The sequence below is a fragment of the Cynocephalus volans genome, chromosome 6, assembly GCF_027409185.1.
Source record: "Cynocephalus volans isolate mCynVol1 chromosome 6, mCynVol1.pri, whole genome shotgun sequence".
NCBI lineage: Eukaryota > Metazoa > Chordata > Mammalia > Dermoptera > Cynocephalidae > Cynocephalus > Cynocephalus volans.
The window spans coordinates 132635445-132648305 of NC_084465.1; the positions used below are offsets into that span (position 1 = coordinate 132635445).

Below are 12861 nucleotides of genomic sequence, written 5' to 3' on the forward strand. Positions count from 1 at the left end.
TTATTTAACCAGGATTCTGGAGATTAGGTATTTTTAGGGTTAATTCAGCAGCTCACCAAGGTTACCAGGAACCCGGACTCTTTCTGTCCTTCCCCTTTGCCATCATTGGCTTATTGGCTTAACCTTTGGGTTTACCACCTAATGGTCACAAGATTGCTGCTACAGTTGCAAGTGTACATCACATGAAGACATGACAATATCTGAACCAAAAACAGGAGGGATGGGCGCATTTCCTTTCATTCCTTATGTGAACAAGTGAAGCACACCTGGAAACTTCCCAGGAGACTGCCTCTCAGGCCTCATTGGTCACACAAATAGCCTCATACAGCATTTGGCAAAGGGAACAGAATTGCCACAATTAGTTTAGACCAGGGGTTCTCAAATGTTAGTGTGCATCAGAGTCATCTGGAGAGTTTGATAACACACAGAAGGCTGGGCCCCATCTCCAAAGTTTCTGATTCAGTAGTCCTGGAGTGGGGCCCACACGTATCATTTCTAAGCAGTTCCCAGAGGATATTGGTGCTGAGGACTTCTTAGATTAATCAACACATGTATCCCTGGGATTAGGGAGGGGATCAGGAAGCACAAGTGCTCACAGTGTCTGAACAATCAAGATTCTGTTAGCAAGGCTGAAGGTGGGGAACAGCTGGAGGGTAGACAGCCAGTACTGTCTGCCATAGCTGCGATTTGCTATAGAGTATTAAGTACTGGTTTTATTTTTCCTGTTCCCCAGATGGTTACTGTAGACCAGAAGCTTTAAAAAGTGGAGGTTGAAATATAACACAGATAACATAATGCCTGCATTATATTTGCTGACTGAATTATTTGCCCATTTATAAACATTCTGTGTGATTAAGCTTGTTGAGTCACAAAGCTGCTTTCATTATTTTATTGATTAAGTGTCCCTTCAGTAGGCCCAGGCAAAACAAAAATTCTGGTATTCAGTTGGCATTTAGAAGAAAGGGCTGAGTGAATAAAAAAATAAATTAATTAATTGTTTCTCTGAAGGGCTTATGACTAAAGAGAAGTAGAATTGACTAGAGATCAGGGAATTTCACTTGTCTGTAGTAATTTAAACCCAGCTATGTTCAACATAATTTTTAGACATTTTTTCCTTGAGATTATTACAAAGCTAGTTATTAATCCTAAAATTCAGCAGCAGTCTCAGGAGTAAAATTTTGTCAGTGGACCTAACAGAACCTTATATCTTGTGATTTTTGTTATGTTTATTTAACTGACCATTTTTCTGCTTTAGATTGTTTTAATTTTAGGTAGTATATGTTATCTCTCTGTGAAGAAAAATTCCATGAAAATTTGAACGAACACACCCATTCACCCTTAATTCAATATCATTTTACTTTTATCTTTACTTTTCTACCACCAGTGAAAATCTAAGAAAAGGGAGTCTGTACCGAAACCCTTATTTTGCTTTCTGAACAGCAAAAAAAGCTGTAACACCAGAATCTTGATGCTTAATTTTCCCTGGTTCTAAATTTTTCTTTTCTTTTCCTGCCCATGATTTAAACTTTTTTCTTGCAGTTAGTACCAGTTTACTGTGTTTATAACCTTTAGACTTTTTAGAAAAGCTTACCAGTGAGGCTTGTGCCCTAGTAAATAACTAGTAATACCTAGGGCAGTATGCCACCTTAGAGTGTTGATTGTGTTTTCTGCCACTTACAAAGGTATAATGATGAAATTTTCTCATGACTTTTAACATGGTGAAATTGTGATGTCAGTCGATGGATTTAGTTAATACCTTGGTCCAGAGTAAATTCACTGAGATTGTTCTCAAGGTGTGCTAATACTGTGATTCTCCTTCTCCACTCCTGCCACGTTGACTGGCCAAGCGAACTCACACCACTTGAATAGTTAATATGGCAAATCACACCACAAGTACTAGAATCTTACCCCTTGTTCCCAACAAATAGGATTCATCTTCAGCTTAAATATTTTCCATTAGAGTAGCCTCTTGTTTCCACCTCCATCCAGCTTTTTCTTGCAAATGTATATTTTAATCCTAGCACAGCCCATCACAGTACATACTCCTGTACACATATCCCTTCTTATCTCTCCCTCTTTTCTTGTAACACAGCACAGGACAATACATTGCCACCTTATCTTCCATCTTCTGCATCCCTACTTTCCTGATTGTCCATGCTCCCCTAGTCCCACAGTCTCAGACATGCAACTTCATCATTGAATGTGTTACATTTGTCGTCTTTCAATATGTGAAATGTGTGGAGCAGCATGATAGAAACTGTGTGTTGATCACAGTTAATGAAACCAGAGAAAACAGCATGTCATTCTGAAGATATGCTTAGGGCATAATGTTTTTATTTTTTTTTGTTTTTTTATTTCTAGAGTATAATAAATATGCCTATTTGTAGTAAGACTTTGTATGGCAGGAAACTCAACCTTGTTTAAGTTGAGGGAATGATTTGGAAAGGAACTTGGATAGAAATAAAAGAAAGACAGCACTCTTATTAGTCATCTAGTACTAGCTAAGTGTAGTTATTTTACTTTTGAGCTACAGTCTTTTTTCTTTCTTTCTTTTTCATTTCTTTCTTTATTCTTTTAGGATTTGGATCTAGAGCATTGCTCTTCAAAATTCCTAACTGGCTAATTTCAAAACGTGTTAAAAATATACTGGCATTGTGGGGCTGGCCAGTTAGCTCAGTTGGTTAAAGCGCAGTGTTATAACACCAAGATCAAGGATTTGGATCCCCAAACCGGCCAGCTGCAAAAAAAATATGTGTGTGTGTGTATATATATGTACATACTGGCATCATTCATAGTAGCTCTCATCAAAGTAGACCTTTGGGATTTTGCTTTTTTTTCCTTCAGAATAAAATCTTTATTATTATTATATCTGAGAATTCTTTTAGTTTGTAATTTACATTGTAGATTATGTAACATTCATTATTTAATAACATTTGTGTTTATTTTAGATTTCTCATAGCTAACTAGAGGAACTATAAATATTCTGCCAAGAATTATGCACTTAGAATTCAACATTAGGAGTCTCCTTTAGACCTAGACTATAAATTAGTGACTTTGGTTTAATACTACTTTCTGTTAGTACCTAGTTGAACATTTCAGTTAAAGAAATCTTCCAAATTAGTATGAAAATATTTACTAACCTGGGAAAGGATTTTAGAAATGAGTTTTGCTTTTTTTTTTTTTTTTTCTTAAACAAAGCTACCTCCTCAAGAATGTAGATGGAATCTAAATATTCACGCATAACATTCTTTGCAGTATTTCAGCTGAGCTCCTGAAAATATTATTGTTGACCTTTACGTTGAGTCTCAGCTAGATGGCTCAGCACTTTCCTCTCCTTTCAGGAAGGATATTTGGCCATCTGGTTAATCATCTCAATAAGAAAAAGCCTTGTACAATAATCTCCTGTACCACATATGTTCTTACTTCTACTTTCTTTTTTTTTTTTGGTGGCTGGCTTGTGTGGGAATCTAAACCCTTGATACTGTGCTTTAACCAACTGAGCTAACCAGCCAGCCCTCACTTCTACTTTCTGAAGCTAGTCAAGTTTTCATAACATAAATGTTAAACCAGTCAACATTTAAGAATAATGTTATAGGATGGTAGACTACAAATGTGTGTTAAAATGTATACCTATTTTAAAATAGCAATATGAAGATTAGCCAAGGGTTGAAATCGATATTTGTAGGAATGTAAAAGCATTAAAAAAAAATTAGATAATGAAGGTGTATGTTTTGGATTTGCTTCTTTTGGTTTTCCTTTGTTATTTTTAAACAGGTAAATATAGAACCTTAATCTACCTTGTTCTTTATTAAATAATATGTTAAGAAGAAACTATCCTCATTATCAGATTTATAAAAACCATAGCACCCACATGATTAAAATCACATTTCAAAATGAAAATGGTAGTAGTTCTATGACTACATTAACCATTAAGATAATGCCATATTATTTTGTTTATTCTAATTCATTTGTCATTTTTCTTCTGTCTCCTGTGTGTCTTTTAGATACATTTAAATTGAGAAAAGATATGCAGTTAGTTCAGTTTTATCAAGATGATGAACTATTGGTTGGTTGGAAGCTAAAATGTTAAGTTTTAGAGTGAACTTGAATTGGCTTCTTATTACAAAAGCAATACATGTATCCTTTGTACTTTATCTATTTTTTAATTCCTCAAAGTTATAAGTCAAAAGTAATATCTATTTGATATGATAGGCATAATGTTAGAAATACTGTACATAATCAGCAGAAGAAATTAACAGTTGCTGCTAGAAAAAAAAACATTGTTAACATTTTGATACTTATTGGGTTGTTTTCTCATATGTGTATAGATTTGTTTTAAAAAATTAGATTGTACTATATATGGTTTCGTGACCTTTTTTATTATATAAAAGTATACTATATTGTAAACATTTTTCTCTCATGAAAAATTCTTTTGCCACATAATTTTTTATCCCTCATAATTCTGTCTGGATTTTTTTTTTTAAAGATGACCAGTGAGGGGATCTCAACCCTTGGCTTGGTGTTGTCAGCACCACGCTCAGCCAGTTAGCCAACTGGCCATCCCTATATAGGATCCGAACCCGTGGCCTTGGTGTTATCAGCACCGCACTCTCCCAAGTGAGCCACGGGCCAGCCCTTCTGTCTGGATTTTTAACACATTTTTTATTTAGAATTTAAAAAGGGGTTGAGGAAAAATGTTTTAAAGATAAAATGAATTTTTGTGATAGAAATCTTAAAAATAATTGCCATTTTTTATGAATATGTTAGGCTGTTAAACTACGGGGGAAAGGCAAGGGAATCTTTTGAAATGAAGAAAATTTTACTGTGTAGAACTATTGAAAGAGATGATTAAGGACACATATATTTCTTTGGGTCCATCTTATTTAGCCACAGACTCCAGAGTTTTGTGCAAAGTGGCCAACTTCTAGCAGCTGAAAACATGCTGAATCCTGCAGTGACCTTAAGTGGGTTTTAGGTGAGCCTCACTGACTTTTCTAGCTGAACCCTTTACTCTGAAGGCCACGCGTGGGTTCCCAGCTGCTCCCATTGGTGCGTCCTCCCTTTTTCCTGCCCAGTCCTTTCCCTAAGAATGGCACAGAGCCACTGAAGAGGCCTGTGGCTGGCAGATAGATAGGCATCTCCTGGCCATTTTCCCAAGAACCTCTTATAGGTTTAGAGCTGTGGTTGCTCCTCAGAATCACCTTTTCCAAAATCTAGGTGTCTGATCCCCATCTTGGACACTTTGCATTGGAATCTTTGGGGATGCATTTTGAAAAATCTAACCCTATACTCTCACTTTCAACCTGTGTTCTAGAAGCTCTGGCATACACTGAGGTTCAGTGTGCAATAGTGATTAACCGAATACAAGGACAGAAAAAGGGAAGAAAAGGAGTCCTGACAAGTTATCTACAAATTTGATTGCATAAAGAACTTTAGAAATCTCCTATTTCCACCTACCTTGTACTGCAGAGGCCTGAGAGACAGCCAGAGAGGTCAACTGACTTTCAAGATCACGTCATGCTAGTACAGAGCCCAAGATCCTGATTTTAATTTTTTTAAACCTCTGACCCATTGTTTTCTTATATCTGCTGGAACATTTTTCTTTTTTTCTTTTATATAGATTATCTAATCCAGAATATTTCATTTGTCTCTGCACGGTCTATGTGTCTAAACATAATTTTCTTAAATGATAGAAAATGGACAGTGGAGAGCTACAGAAACATGCTTAATGCTTGTCAATTGCTGATCCTTGGGGGAAAAGGGTGGTTTTTATAAAGGATAAAAATAATATGGATAATTATGTTAATTTTTATTAACCTGACAGTTCACAACCTTAACTTTGACTAACATAAAACAACCAATGAGATTAATTTTTATTTTTAAAAAGTTTTAAATATATTGAAAGTTAGTCTTTCAGTTTTAGATTATAACTTCTCTGGGTAACATACCTTCAAATTAGTTTGATTCGAAGCAAGAGATTTTTGCTTTCCAGATAAAAATGAGTTCTCAAAATAGCACCATTGTGCAATTAAATGTATAACACATTGGTATTTTGGAAAATTCATCTTACATTGTGGAAATAGGATTTGGTTAATGGTAGTATTTTTTTCTTTTTAGCAGATATTCTGCTTGAGCCTAAAGTTCTTCTGATATTTGTATTTTTTTGTTTTGTTTTGTTTTTAACTTAATGTGACAGCTTTAATAGCAGCTCTAGAACCTCCATTCGTTAGGGAAATGGTGTGACAGGTGGTTTAGAATCCTCTTCCCCACTTTTCTCATCTATCTGAGCCTTGGTATATCCTCATGTAATAAATTTGAATAATAATAATAGCATTATATCTAATGATTATTGCAGGGATTAAATGAAATGGCAAGTGTAAAATGCTTTATACACTACCTGGCACATAATAAGTGTTCAGTAAGTAACGTCCACTAATATAGAGGAAACCCACTGACTTTTTTTTTCTTGGCAGCTGTTCAGTTCGGGGATCCGAACCTGTGACCTTGGTATTACAAGGCTGTGCTCTAACCAACTGAGCTAACTGGGCAGCACCCACTGACTTTTTAAGAACACATGCTACGTGTACCTATCTTTACAGTGCAGATTGTATCAGTCAGTGCCCAGTTATCAGTGATAATAGAAGTTCTGTTTTCTCAGGATTTCATTCAGTCAAGTAAACTAAACTTGTTATTGTTTGTAGTATAAATCATAAACGATTGTGGGAATACCAACTTAATCACATATTCAGGGAAATTAAAAAGCTTTTCAAACTCAGTTTTACTTGTAAATGGCTTACGACATCTTTAAAAGTATTTTTTGTTTTGTGCATTTTTTTAAAAATGTCTCTCGACCGCAAGTTATATGTGTGGTATATATTACAAATTATATACTGCAAGTTATGTATTATATACACAAGGGCACTTCAAAACGTTTGTGTAAAATAGAATTAAAATATTATACAAATCTCTCCATGAACTTTTCAAAGTGCTCTCCTATAAGCCACCTCACTTCCTTTCTTTTTCTTTCTTCTATTGTGAAACCCTCCCTGCTGATTCATGTCATTCTTAAAGACTCAAAAACAAAAACTAAAGACAGCCACCTAAATGTTACCTTTCCTTGCCCCTCTCTGTCCTACCTTTCATAGTCAAGCTCCTGTGAAGTCTTTTTTATTTTTGTTTTCTTCCTCCTGTTCGTTGCTTGGTTCTCTGCAATCCAGTTTCCACCTTTGCAGGCACACTCTGAAATTGCCCTGGCAGAAGTCACCAGATCTACCGGACAGTCTTTGACTTCCTTTTCAGGGTCATTTGAGTCATTTCACCATTTCCTCATTGAAACCCTCTTCCCTTGACTTTCAGGGTGCCACTTTCTCATTCCTCTCCTGTATCTAGTACATTAGACTTCCTCTCTTGTGTCTTTTCTTTTGTGCTCACGCTTTTGTGGTATTCCCAGGATTCTGCCATCTGCCTGAGGCGATCGCTTCTACTTCCTTGACTTTGGCTCTCATACCCATATGATTATTACTTGCAAATAATTACCTTCAGCTCCTCCCTCTCTTTTGAGTTTCCTTATTTCCAGTTGCTTACGAGACCTCTCTGTATGGTTCTCCCAGAGATGTCTCCAGTTCTACACACCTGAATATAGTTGTCCCCCATCTTTGCTCACCCCACACCACCTGCTTTTCCTTCTGTGTCAGTGAATGGCATTGCCATCAGCATCTGGCTGGTCATCAAAGCCAGATACCCCAGAGTCACCCTGGCCTCTTTCTCCCTCCTCCCTCCCTTTCAGCCAGTCACCAAGTTATATTGACTGTGTCTCCTGACTTTCTTTATGTAGTGCTTCTCCACTCCCCCTCCACTCCCATTGCCTTAATTAGACCCTCATCTCTCACTGAGACTATAGCAACAAGCTTCCTAACTAGTGTCTCTGCCTTCCAGGTTGTCCTTTCCCCCAGACTATCCAGTGCCATTGCCATACTGAGATTCTTAAAGCCTGAATGTAATGATCTCCTTCGCATATTTAGAAACTTTTTAGCTCCCCGTAGTCTGTATAATAAAGCACAGCCTCTGTAGGTAGGCAGATAAGACCTTTCATGGTCTGGATACTCCTCCTTGTCCACAATTCCTGTCCAACCCCATCTTTTTGCACTTTCTCCCTTGCACTCTGCACTCTATTTGTGCTGATCTCCGTAGTTCTCTGAAGACCACGTGACATCTCTCACTTCCCTCTTGCCTTAGCACGCTTCTCTTTGCCTTAAACACAGACCCCTTCTTGATTACCACCTCCCCTCCCTCCCACACCCAACAGACAGCTGATCAGTTCTCCTTTTGTGCTGTCAGAGTATTTTATTTTTCCCAGTGTCTTGAAATTCTTTATCTACTTTCTCCACCAGACTAACCTCCTAAAGGACAAAGGAGTCTTAGTTATTTTAGCATTCCCAGTGCCTAACCCAGGGGCATAGATAGGCAATTACTAAATGATATGAAATATTGTTCACGAAACTAAAGATTTTTAGAGGGGGAAGCAGTATACTTAATGGAAGACTGAATAGTTCTATCAAATTTTTTTTTTAAATGGCATGTGAGGAGAAGCCTTAGATCACCTGTGTGGCTTTGATGGCAGAATTAATGTTGACAGAGTAAATGTCTACTGCTGGCTTAGACCTAGGATGAACACGTGCGAATGTATACGATGCCCGTGCCTTCTTGCCTTCATTGAGAATCTGGAGTTAGGCCATTTGAGTTATAGTCCTGGCTTAATTGCCAAATTTGGACTTTTCTGGGTCTCAGTTTCTTTGCTTCTTGATAGAAAAATGGAGATGACACTTTTGTTGTGATTATAATAGCTCACAATGTTTTGAGGAATAAATGAGTTGACATCTCAGGGTGCCTAGGCTAATGCGTAGCATTGAATAATGCTTAGTAAATGTTCACCAGATTTGAATTAGTTTCCTGTTTCTGGATGCTTTTAATAAAACATTACTCTCATGTTACATATAAGTAACGTGTTTGTGTAAACTGACACCAGAAAGAAAAAAAAAACTGATTCAGTTGCCTTTTTTCCCTCCAAAGATTTGTTCATTGTACTGATGATTCTCCAGATCCTTGTATGGAATATGAGGTAAGAAACTTTTATTTTCCTTGATGACATTGATAATCCTAGGTGAAGATGTGTTGAGAATTACTATTTATTCTTAAGTGAAATGAATGAAATTTTTTGGTTTAAAAAAATTTTGTTTTGGATTTGGTTTCTCTGGGAACCTAGAGCCACTGAATTTTTAAATGTGTGAAATATATCATACATATAAAAGAATATATATAGAATACATATATAGCATATATATACACATAGAGTATACACATGCTACAGAATATACATAGTCTGTAAAAAAAAAAAAACACCTTTATACTCTTCACTTATCTGAATTTGATTGTTTTTAACCTAGAGTACTTCAAGTTCCATCTCACAGGTCTTGAAGGGCAAAGAGGTGTGTGCAGGATAGGGAGGGTGGGTGTGTTCGCCGTTTATTATCAGTTAATGCTGCAGCATAACAGGACTGGTTGTCTGCAAAGAACATTTTAAAAACACAAAGAGAAGCATACATTTGTCAACTGTTCTATTTCTAAATTTGCAGTAATTCGATAGTACTTGACAGTTTATATATTAAATAATTATTAATTACAGTAATAAAAGACCTATTTATGACCTGGGCTACTGACAGAATTGGTTTGCTTTTAAATAATGAGAAAATCATGGAAAGGGTTATAGTGATTTTTTGTGATAAACCTTAATAATAATTATATCAGAGTAAGGATTATAGAGTGATGCTTAAGGTCAATAACATTGAATTATTTTATTTTTTGATATTCCTAAAGGGGTACAGAACATGTGAATTACAGGGCACCTTGTAGCACAATGGTAATAAGATTTGATGTAGTCACCTTTGGTGTTGTGAATTACATCAGAATTCTCACAGTAAATGAGAAGTGACAAAGGTGCATTCTGTCATGGAGAATTTTAGCACAATTTTCCCTGCTTATTAGAATAATAGATCACAACTCTGTTCCCTACATCTTATGTCAAGAATGTTTTATGATGCCTCATTTTTTTAAAAACCATTTGATAATGGCAATTAAGATACACTCTTGGCATAAAATTGTCTATTAGATCTTACTACATAGTCCTGTTACATTTTTTCCTTCGTCTACAGCTTGTTCTCCGAAAATGGTGTGAATTAATTCCTGGGGCTGAGTTCCGATGTTTTGTCAAGGAAAATAAGCTTATTGGTGAGCTTTTTTTTACCCTTGAAAATCTTTCAAGTGATCTTTAAAAAAAGACAAGCTTTTGATGGAAGTAAATTTCTAGTAATTAGGACAGGGATGTAGATCAGTTTAAATCTCAGGTTCCACCAGTTGGCTCTGACTCTCTAGAATGCTGTGTTGATAAGGATCCTGAGGCCATATTCAATTTCCACAGAGAAAAGGTATTGTCAATTAATCATGTCTTTCTGGATTCCAGAGGTGAAAGTGATGGCCATTACCATTCCTGATTTAGAATATGTGTAATATTACCAGCTTTCTGTTTGAGACTTTCCTAAGTGTTACTAACAATAGATTGCTTATTTTAGGCAAAATAGAAAGCCATGTTTTGAATGTTTATTTCTGTTATTGGGGCACTGTTTATTACTCTAGCAAGAGAAAATATGTGGACAAGTTACTCTAAAAGTCACCCATTTTCTTTCCTCTCAGGTTGCTATGATTTATTCAAGTTAAATATTAAAGATAATTTGTTCTTTTTTATCTATGAATGTTTTCCATGAAGTAAAATTTATCTTCAACCAAGAAAAGTGTAATTTGAATAGAATCAAATGAACACGATTTATTCATTGAATGTGATGTTGAAATTTATTAACCTAACTAAAAGAAACTCAGGATGTTTGAATTTATTGTATTGTTAAATATTCTTGAAAAAAACTTCAGTATAAGTATGCTAATGAAGACAGTCATAGCAGCACGTATCAAATTCCTTAATCAAGGAATTGGAAGCCCTTACTTCAGAGCAGAGACCTTTTTCCTAGGACTAGAGCAAATTGAGGGAGTTTGTATAATAGTCCCTTTAATGTATTTGGAATAATATAAGCAAGTCACTTTGGAAAAAGCAATGTTTACTTTTCCATGGCTTGAAAGATCAGGCTTGTGAAGGCAGAGTAGCATGTATGAACAAGAAAAATAGAGTGCAGATTCTATGAAGTACAATATGAATATGGCAGGCATGTGGTGAGGGATATTTTAAATTTTCCCAAAGAAAGAGGAAGAGAATACCAATTTTTAGAGGCTTCCTTAGAAAAATCAAAGCAGCAGCAATTGATTATGCTTACAAGTTTAAAATTGCTTCTTTTATTTTTGAGATAACAGGTCGTTTTATGACTTTGAATTTTTTCCATTGTACTAAATGAAAATAACTGCAAAAGTAAGAATGCATGGCAACATGAACTTTACAATTTGCCTATCCATGTGAATCTGTGCAGCTGCCCAGTAACAGAAATAAGTGAAACATGCCCAATAACAGAAGTAAAGGCTAAATAATGTGTAATGTAGTATTCATCAGACCGGTCTGCTGATCTGCTTTCATGGTTCTTTAAAAAAAAAAGTTTAAATCATATGCTGGTGTTTTTGAAAAGAATATTGTATAGTAACAGAATGTAAAATATTTTTCTCATCAGGTATTTCTCAAAGGGACTACACACAATACTATGATCATATTTCTAAACAAAAGGAAGAAATTTGCAGAGGCATACAAGACTTTTTCAAGAAACACATACAGTATAAATTCTTAGATGAAGACTGTGAGTATTTTTTATTGACCCAATGAAATGAAATACATAATATTACTGCACCTTATTTCACTGTGGTGCATATTTTAAAAACTGGATTTAAAATACTGTTATATAAGCTTTTTACTGTGATACTATTTGGTATTGCTGATGGTTTGTGTGTTAATTTCACCTCATTTAATTAGAACCCATTTTTAATACCAAGACAGTTCTCTCTCCCGTTGTTTTAGATGTTTGATTGTGTATGAGGTCTTTCAAAAAGTTCATGGAAAAATAGGATTAAGATAATACAGATCTTTCCACACCTTTTGGAAGTACCCTTCTGTTTCAAAGGGTTTATCTACAGAGAACATAGTCCTACATTTCTAGCTTCTTTGCTTGAATGATCAAACACAGCACCAATTACAAAGTAAACAACTGTGGGTTGTTTTTAGGAATTGAAAGAATATTGTGTGAGAGAGTTTTCATACATCTTAAAATTATATGTTATGATTTACATTTTCTCTGCTAGCCAAGACTGGAATCTTGATAGATTTGATTTTTAAAAAGATGGATCATGCCATAAGCATAGTTAGATTTTATGCTTTATTATTATAAATTTTACTCATTTTATTTCAAAATAAGTGACTAATGCTCCTTTCACTACTACTTTCCTCAGTGGCAGCTTCCTTCATTCCCTTATAACCATTTTATAGTGCTGAACTGGTTGAGATGATGTTGATGTTTGGTTTGAATTTTTAAATATAAGAGATTAATGTTGGAAATAGAGAAAAAGAAAGCAAAGTGATGTAAATAAAACATTGCAGGATGCCTTTTTATATTTGAAGTTTTGAGATTTAGAAGCATTGAGTCTGCAAGGTCAATTATATTCTGCTGTTTTATTAACTAGTAATAAATTGCACTTTTATTTTCAAAAGGAGACCTGGATCATGAAAATATCAGTTCATTAATAACTTCGAGTTTTTTTCTCCTTTACAGTTGTATTCGATATATATAGAGACAGTAGGGTAAGTAAAAACTATACTTGATA

At 35.3% G+C, this 12861-nt stretch overlaps 1 protein-coding gene across 2 annotated transcripts in view; it reads left to right on the forward strand.

The window, feature by feature from the left end:
* CDC123 (cell division cycle 123) overlaps positions 1–12861 on the forward strand; it is a 48184-nt gene that overhangs the window by 22317 nt on the left and 13006 nt on the right. For both annotated transcript variants that reach the window (XM_063099086.1, XM_063099084.1), the window contains 4 exons: positions 9070–9118; positions 10209–10284; positions 11721–11843; positions 12810–12838. In XM_063099086.1, coding sequence (XP_062955156.1) covers positions 9070–9118; positions 10209–10284; positions 11721–11843; positions 12810–12838 — 277 coding nt within the window. The remainder of the gene's footprint in view (positions 1–9069; positions 9119–10208; positions 10285–11720; positions 11844–12809; positions 12839–12861) is intronic.